General features: G+C 38.8%; 1 protein-coding gene across 9 annotated transcripts in view; it reads left to right on the forward strand.

Moving 5' to 3' along the window:
* The window catches only part of hap1 (huntingtin associated protein 1), a 32,179-nt gene extending 26,989 nt beyond the window's left edge, over positions 1–5,190 (forward strand). For 6 of the 9 annotated variants that reach the window (XM_079597184.1, XM_079597186.1, XM_079597185.1 and 3 more), the window contains 3 exons: positions 710–904; positions 1,103–1,205; positions 3,332–5,190. In XM_079597184.1, the coding sequence (XP_079453310.1) occupies positions 710–904; positions 1,103–1,205; positions 3,332–3,716 (683 nt within the window). In that variant the 3' untranslated portion in view covers positions 3,717–5,190. Of the gene's footprint in view, positions 1–709; positions 905–1,102; positions 1,206–1,455; positions 1,506–1,602; positions 1,690–3,331 lie in introns of all 9 variants that reach the window. The other 3 variants (XR_013795865.1, XM_079597189.1, XM_079597190.1) reach the window with 3 other exon arrangements.
* The last annotated feature ends 3,819 nt before the right edge of the window (positions 5,191–9,009 follow it).

Raw genomic sequence — 9,009 nt, forward strand, 5'->3', positions numbered from 1 at the left:
TAAATATAAATATAATATATATTTTTATATCTTATATACAAAAAATAAGTAAATATTTTGCACAATTATACAACCAAAATTAATCTTGCCATGATCAAATTATGGGATTCCTAAAAAAATATTTATTGACTCTTAACACACAGTGATGCAGGGATCGTCTGTATGATATAATTTTTTAGTTTCCCCATCGTGTTTCTGCATGTTGGTTGCCCCACATGATTTTGATTAGGTAGATTTTCAAATATTAATAATATATATAATATAATAATAATATAAAATATTAACAGTGAAACTTATAAGAATCTTTATTAAACTACACAGTCCTTTCCCAGTTTTTGAATAGTATTGTATTTGATTTGAGCAATTTCCAGATCTGGATAAGTATGGAAAAAAGAAAAGCGAGTATGGAAAATTATTTGACTATAACATATTAGGCGACTATTTCCCCTATTCAGTTTTCTAAAATATAAAATTAAGAATTTCTACTAATAAATGTATAATACTAGCAGAGTGAATTAATGGCAAAAGTTTAGCGCTCGTTTATTGCCATTATAACCATTTATGTCAAATATGTTCTGCAAAGTCGACAGAGAGGTTTGTAAATTTGTCTGGAAAAGTATGGAATTTTGAAATGTGTAGGAACTTTTTTTTTTTTAATGGGACAAACAAATGAATTGACCCATTTACTTAATCTTTCCACTGCCCACAGGCTCAGTGACTCTGCACCAGTGGCAGCAGCTGGCCAAGCCCAATCTGGGGGGTATCCTGCACCCACGGCCCGGTGTCCTCACCAAAGACTTCAGAGAGCTGGACGGGGATTTTCAGCATGTCTACAGCCTCAACGACCTCGAGGAGGATGAACCTGATCTGTCCAAATTCCCCAACCTCCGGCACGGCACTGTGGGTAAGAACCCAGTCACCTACAGCAACACATTTTCTTTTAAAAAGGGTTTAGATTTCAGTATATATATGTATTTTTAAATGACCAAATTTATCCTTTTCCCCATGCTTCAGTTCATAGCAACTCCACCCTGTTTTTATAGTGCTGTCTTGCATAGCTGATATTTAGCGTGCGTTTGTGTTTTCTCACATAAACTTGCAGTCAGTTCATCCAGACCTAGCGTCCCTCAGACCTCCCCCACGCACCCGACCACTAGCTGTCAGATCCTCCATCCCTCTGTCTTCCTCTCCTCCTTCTCCACCAGGTAAGACATGATTCACACAGTGCTTATTATAGGACTGTCACCCATCCATCAAAATTCTCCTGCTCTCGCTTTTAACGGACATTAGCATAAAACTAGACAATTGGTTAAATTCTTACATTAAAAAACAAAATGAGGCACTTGGTGGAATATTAAAAATCTCTGTGTCAAATTTCACAATCAAAAATGATTTGAGTATTTAGTACTTTCTTTTAGTATTCCTGCTTATTTTCCCTCCTTCCCTCTGTAACAGGAAACGCTGGAACCGGCTCTTTGTACAGTTATAATACCATCCTCCGTAAAGTAAGACGTGTCAGGCATGATCTTTTCGATCCCTTTACTTGGATCATCCGTGCAATTGTGAAATCCATTCACTAACTTTCTTTCTCTCTAACCTTAGGTTTCATTCATGTGCTAAAAAAACATTGTAGAATCATGAGGTTTTGTTATTGATTCCGTCTCCTCTCCTGTTCAGATATAGGTTTAGGTATGAGTGCTGCTATGTCTCATGCATCGCACGTCTGTTTTAACATAACGCTTTGATCATGATCTGCTAAGATCATGTTTTATTAAGGAAAATGAATGTACTAATGTCATTCTCAAACAATGCTGAAGTTATGAAATACAGTTAAATTCTCCCATAAATGTTGGTGATATTAACATTTTGACATTTCTAATCTGGACTATTTTATTTCAAGGTTTCATTTGTTAACATATGTTAACATGAACTAACAATGAAGAATACTTCTACAGCATTTATTATTCTTAGTTAATTATGTTTCATTAACAAACATTAACAAAGGTTCATAAATGCTGTAAAAATATATTGCTCACTGTAATATGAACTATTAGTCGATGCATTAATTAATGTTAACAAATGAGACCTTATTGTAAAGCGTCACTTTTTTTCTGTAACGCCAGTGAAAAATTCCCATAAAGAGACAATTATACAAATTTGAATTCATTAAATCATTCCTTAAATCATTTTCTATTAAAATACTTTACATCAAAAACATTCAAAAGGACCAAGTGGAAAAAACATTACATTTAAAGTTATATTAATCATTTTCAACATCATGGGGAAATCACCTTTTGGACATTTGGTACATGGTAATGGAAAAAATATGAGATGGGGGAAAAATTCCCTTGCAAAATTTCTGAGTTGCTCTGAGAAACTTTGCATTCGCTTTTTTGTGAGTGAATGCAAAATATCTCGGGGGAACCCAAAAGCATTGACAAGTATTTTTCCTCCCATCTCATATGTTTGTCCCTTTAGGGGCTCCGTAGAACAACATGTTCTTTCTTCAAACTTTCTGACATTGAAAGTAATTTTTTGGTCCCACTTTATATTAAGTGGCTTTAAGTACTATGTACTTACATTGAAATTAATAATTTGATACAATGGACTTATTGTGTACATACATGTTTTTACATTGTACTTATATTTTTCAAATACCTGCATGTAATTACAGTTGTAATTACACTGTTGACCCTTCCCTTATACCTTAACCCACCCTTAAACTTAACCATACCACCACACCTGTCCCTAACCTTACCCGTATCACACCGCAAGCAGCAAAAGTGTTTTACAATAAAACATGAACACAATAAGTACATTGTACTTATTTTTTGATGTAAGTACATGTACTTAAAGCCACTTAATATAAAGTGGGACCAAAAAAATATTTATTAATTTAAATAAATTGGTAGCTAGCTAGCTGCACATTTAATTTAATTGATATTCCAGATGAAGAGGACAAGGGATTTTTTTCAGGCACCTGGCAAATATCATTTTACCTTGTCCTTAAAATGTCATAGGTTATAGATAGAAACCCCTCTTTTTTATACGGGGTTTCTTGAATATTTAAAATTCTTATCATGGCTGAAATATTTTTTTGAGAATGACTTACTAATACTAGACTGTGCATGTCAAGTCTTCTTCTAAATGCTGTTGAACCCGTTAACCAACTTGTTCATCCATCTATTCATAAGCATGATCATAAATCTTATGTGTTTCTATCCGGAAAGGCTTTCACGAACACTTGTGTTCTGCCCTGTTCCTTTCTGGTGTAGCTGCCTAAAGTTTCCCATGGAGCATCTGACATAGTTCTTCCTTGTTCTCTCCCCAGCCTTCGGCCCTGCAGTGCGTCCGCTTGTGGGAGCTGTGAGCATGTGAGGATGTCATCATCAGACCTTCAGTGCGTCTCTGGGTCCCCATCACACCTCCACCCGACCTCCTCCCTCGGCCTGCTGCAACTTGTATCCGAGCATGGCATCTCAGCCGCAGCCTATCCTCGCTCTCCTCACGTTCACTCCCTCACCGCATCCTCCGAGGAAAGACAACGACCCTTTGATACAAGTCAAGTAAAAAGAGAAAAGGAACGGCAGAGAAACATTTTCAGCGTCAACCTTGTGGAAAAGCTCAGAAGCTTGGGCCTGTACAAAGTGGTTGCCAGAGGATTGGTGGATTATTGTCGAACAGAAAAAACAGACCCGTATAATAGTCCCCCGTGAAACGCACAGAGCTGTTCACGCTGTTCATAATTAAAAGTGCCGTTTCGTGCATCACACTCATTTTGGCATGCAGCTAAACTTTCCCCAGTTGTTATGGGACATTCCAGAAGCCATACCAGTTGAATGACATGGTGACTTCCTTTTTAATGTATGCGTCACCAGGAATTTTAATTACGAACTGCACCTTAATGTATTTCATTATGAAGTCAAACATATTTTTTTTGTATCATTGTCAAAATTCTTTGAACACTCTTCAGAAGAGAATAGCTGCAAGTTTGTTGACTTTTTAACATGTTGTATTTAGTCGAGACGTTGTCGTCATCTGTCTTGAAATCACAGTTTTATTGTTATGAAATTGTAGCAGCACTACAGAAAAATGCACTATGTGGCCTCATGTTTTGCTTGCTGCCAACCAAGCATCAATGTCAGTAGTGCGTTCTGTTTCCTGAGAATTTTTTTCGTTCATAATAGCACTTTTCAGGGCATTGAAACCCCTTTTTCTAGGGGATGCAGGGTACATTATGTGAGGTTATGTACTGTACCTGCAGTCTAAACACTGTAAAAATGAGAAGCTGTATTTTTGTTGGTGGTCCATTTAGGGAACATTATACAGACTTGTTGAGCAAATAGAAGTGATCTTGTGCTTTATTTTCACTGTGCTTTAATGCAAGAACACCTCTTGTGATGGTACACCATACACACACATGTATGTACTGTATGTAATGTAACTTTAATGTCACAGACACGTTTTCACCCAATTATAAAGTTTGAAATGCATATGATTGTGTTTTGTCAGAATCAGGGATGCAGTAATATTCAATGGTGCAGTTTTGCTTGAAATAAGTGCTCTAGAGCCATAAATAGTAAATACACAATCGGATAATTATAATATAGAGTCGTCTTGGGAATTTAAATCACTGGATACAAGATCACATGGGTGCATTGTCCATTTAACACAGCTTTTATTTTCCCCTCAACAACCTGTCTTTCCATCATCTTTCATTGTGTCCACTAGTCTGTCAGCCAAATGATAAGAAACATAGTCATATATCTGTATGTGCAGATTCTATGCATTTGAGATTTTCAGAGGGACATAAATAATGCAGTGTAGTATTTACTTATCTAGTGTCTCAGACAAAATGGTTATTTAAAAAGTAATAATATATATATATATATATATATATACCTGAAATACCACTCTGTAAAAAACACAATGACCACTCTGTACAAAACATAATGCCTGGTCATAAGTTTGTAGAATATGTATAGAGTTGTTTTTAAAAAAAGGATAATGTTAATTTTTTTTTTTAAAGAATTATGTAAAGAATTATTAATTTAAACAAGGACAAGGTTGAGTAATGGATGTATTTTTACATTAGAACACTGTTTAGTCTCACAATGAATTGAAGCCACTGAGTTCACTGTATCTAAAGTAACTTTTTGGGCACTGATATGATATTGTGTTACATGGCAATAAAGATGTCAGTGTATTTTGAAACATGTCTGAATGTTTGTATGTTTATATGTGTGTGTGAACTGACCTGTTTTTCTTTTATGCTAATTTCAAATTCATAAAATGAAATAACCCACATTTTAATACTGTAAAGAGAGTATAAAAAGTATATATTTTTTTATAAAAACAGCATAACAAACAGTGTGAAAAATAGAGAGCTGCATGGATGACATTTTTGTAGGCCAAAACCTGGAAGCAAGTTAGCCTTTCTGGTTCATAGACCCAAAAGTCAATGTTTTTTTAGTTTTTTGTTAAATGCCTAAAATAAGGTTTGTGGTGAACACAAGCTCAGGATATGTTCGACCCACTGCTCTGCACATTTTGTATGTCTTCTATCCGACACACTGACTGCATCCGATAACTTAAAAAGGCTGCCTTCGCAGGTAGGAAGGCATCAAGGCAAGTCCGAATTCAATTTTATCTTCACTTCCTGTCTCCTGACCTGGGATACCTTCACCTGATCGATTTTTGAAGGCAGCATAGATGTATCCTTCGCTGCCTTTGATATCCCATAATCCTATTACTCCATTCTGTGACAGTTGAGCTGGAAAAGAAAGATGGCACCTGAAAGTTGCACAAGAAATGGCATAAAAAGCGGAAAAACTTTTACATTTGCACACAAACTTACCACCAACTGCAACTTTCAAATGCCAACTTTATTATTTATCTTTACTGTCACAGAAGGAAAGCACTGGATTGTGATATCAGAGCGAAGGATACATCTATGCTGCCTTCAAAAATTCAATCAGATGAAGGTATCACAGTTTACAGGAAGTGAAGCTAACATTGGATTCAGATATGCCTTTATGCCTTCTTACCTTATAATACATCCTGGTGCATCGCTGGCTGTACAGGGACATGGGGGGGTATGTCACCCCTCAGTGGTGCCCTGTTTCCAGAGACAAAAAGAGGTGCTGCAGCCTCTTGCCTGCTGCGTAAGCGGGTGGCGGGCGCTTCCAGCGCAGCGGTATCAGAGTGGGTCACCGCGGTTATACAATTTTTACACGCACACAACCCTGTTTTAGTAGCGTACTGGTGTCGGAAGTGTCAGATCGAGATGTGCCCATATTGTGAGCAGAGATTCAGTCAGTTTAAAGTCCTTTCCTTCGGGCTGGCTTTGGCTCCAAAAACATTTACAAAGTGTGTGAATGCAGCTCTTTCTCCTCTCAGGCGCATTCTGAAATACTTGGAGAATTGGCCCAGTCTCAGTATGTGCTAGAAATTCACAAGAAATAGCTTCTGGATCACTTGTTGTGCCTAGGGCTGTCCATCAACATGCGGAAGAGAATGCTCCATCCCTTGCAGATTCATTGCGTTCTTGGGTATGATCCTTAACTCGCATTTGATGCGAGCATGCCTGTCTCAGGACCGTGTACAATCGCTACTCAGTGCTCACGCCATATTCATGCTGGGGAAATCGGTTTCTCTGAAGTGCTTTCAGAGGTTACTGGGACTGATGACGGCTGCAGCAGTGGTGTCCCGGCTTGGACTCCTGCATATGAGGCCACTTCAGCTTAGGCTGATAGTCTGTGCGCAGTGCTATGTGTGCGCATCTTAGTGACTCACGGCTGTATGGACATGATGGCCCCTTGGCTTGAAAGGACCATGTACAAGCAGGCCCAGACAGCAACATAGTGTCGGCCGAGATCCGGACCACATCTGGGACACATGGATTCCACATGTACTCGATAGGCAGAGCAATCGGGAGGCCTTTGCGATGGCAGGCCCTTAAACAAGTGTGCAGTCAGTCAAAGTGGTACATAAACTGCCTAGAGCTGAGAGATATTTAGCTTTGCAGCACTTTTTTCCATTCGTGAAGGATCGTCATGTCCTGGTTCGGACGGACAACGTGGCGGTGGTCTTGCACATCAATCACCAAGGGGATTTTCCTTATTGCCTGCTTCAAAAGCTGGTGTCTTTGGTGCTTAGCACACTTTTATGGGCCACCTTTTGTACCGAAAGTGATTTCATTCAAGATGGCACTTTTATTTGCTTTGGCGGGTGGGAAGAGAGTTAGTGATTTACATGCTCTATCTACTGACACGGCTTGTATGGTGTTTGTATTGCTGCAAGTGCTTGCTTCTCAGGAGACTACGTCTCCGCCACATCCTTTATGACCTGTTCACGCTTTGCGTGCATATGTGAACAGGGCTAGTTGTTTTATAATGTTTTATTAAAAAAGTTTGGGTGGAACACTTTCAAATGATCTATCTAATTATCATGTCATTCCAATCATCATCATTCCAATCATCACATCATTCCAACCAGCTGCCAACTATCAGTCAACATGTTTAGCAAATGAGTGGAGGCCTATATATATACACTGTCGACTCACCTATGTTCCTCAACAGTTTTCAGCATCCCTCCACCACCCTGTCTCCTCGCACTCGCCTGGTTACTTTCCTACCAGAAATATGGGGGGAGTACTCTGGGTTCGAGCCAAATTCCGAGCTCGGAGCCCTCTCCTCGGACAGCACGCCTAATACGCATACTACTTTACTTTACTTTACTTTACTTTACTTTACTTTACTTTACTTTACTTTACTTTACTTTACTTTACTTTACTCTGATCTGATTATTTGTAAGTGTGAACTCGTGAAAGACTGTTAAAGCAGTTGTTTGTCTGTTTTGGATCTGCCACTTTCGAAACAGCGCTTGTCTCACTGGATTGTGGAAGCTACAGCGTTAGCATATGCTTCTAAAAATGAGACTTGTCCCATTGGAGTTTGTGCTCACTCAACAAGGTGTAAGGCTTCTTCATGGGCTTTCAGATAAAGGATGGCGATTGAAGACATTTGTTTGGTGGGAGGTTGGTCTTCCCAGAAAACCTTTGGTACATTTTACCTGCCCAAATGGTAATCAAAACTAGCCCACTCACGGCCAAATCTAGCCCAAGCGCTTTCCGAGGGGGTCCACCGGTAAAAATCTTGCGAGGTCATTGCCTGATAAGGCAGCTGGGAAACAAGTCAGTGTTTCCTATGTCAGGTAGGAGAGATGTGTAGAGCGGTGGGTCCCCAGGACCAGGATTTGAAAACCACTGTTCTACGACATAAAATAAATCAATAATGGTCACATGACTTTTAATTTTGTGTTTAGGCTTTTAAATTCATAAAGTTGTGTTCATTTGTTGAAGACTATCATGATGAACAAAACGTAAAAGAATCATAAACCTTTGTTGGTCACAGAGCGTATTATCTGCAATAATCCACTCTATTCACTGGCCATCAGGAGGGCAGACTTTTTAAAGGAATTTTATCCATTTTTTTTAAATACCAAATTGGTTGATGCTTGTAGTTGTTATACTGTATGTTATTTGCAGCCAGTCATTTATAATTAATTTAACACAAATGGCCACCCACTCCATGTATAACACAGCTTTTATACGGCTATATTATGACTGTCTTCATCTTTATCTCACGCGAGTGTAGATCATTTTTCAAATTAATTTGCAATCTGATGACACAAACACATATAGTTGCAAATATATTTATTGACAGATCACAGTACAGACTTTTTACTTTGCATGCAGTCTCAGTTTGCACTCCGGCGCCCAAAATCTACCCAGCCTTGGTAATCTGTAACGCAGTCCTCTCGTTGGATGATTTCTGCCCAAAACACGAAGAACAGCAAGTAAGAGCGAGGCTTTGTTTCTTCTCATGTTTTTATCTTCAGAGACACGCACCTGACAGTGCCTGTAAGAGCTGCCGGGACATGAGCTCGCGCTGATCCTCCGATAGCTGCAATGAACGCCTCACAAGGGCCTGCAGTCTCTCAGGAGTC

The sequence above is a fragment of the Phoxinus phoxinus genome, assembly GCF_949152265.1.
Source record: "Phoxinus phoxinus genome assembly, chromosome: 22".
In the NCBI taxonomy this organism is placed as follows: domain Eukaryota; kingdom Metazoa; phylum Chordata; class Actinopteri; order Cypriniformes; family Leuciscidae; genus Phoxinus; species Phoxinus phoxinus.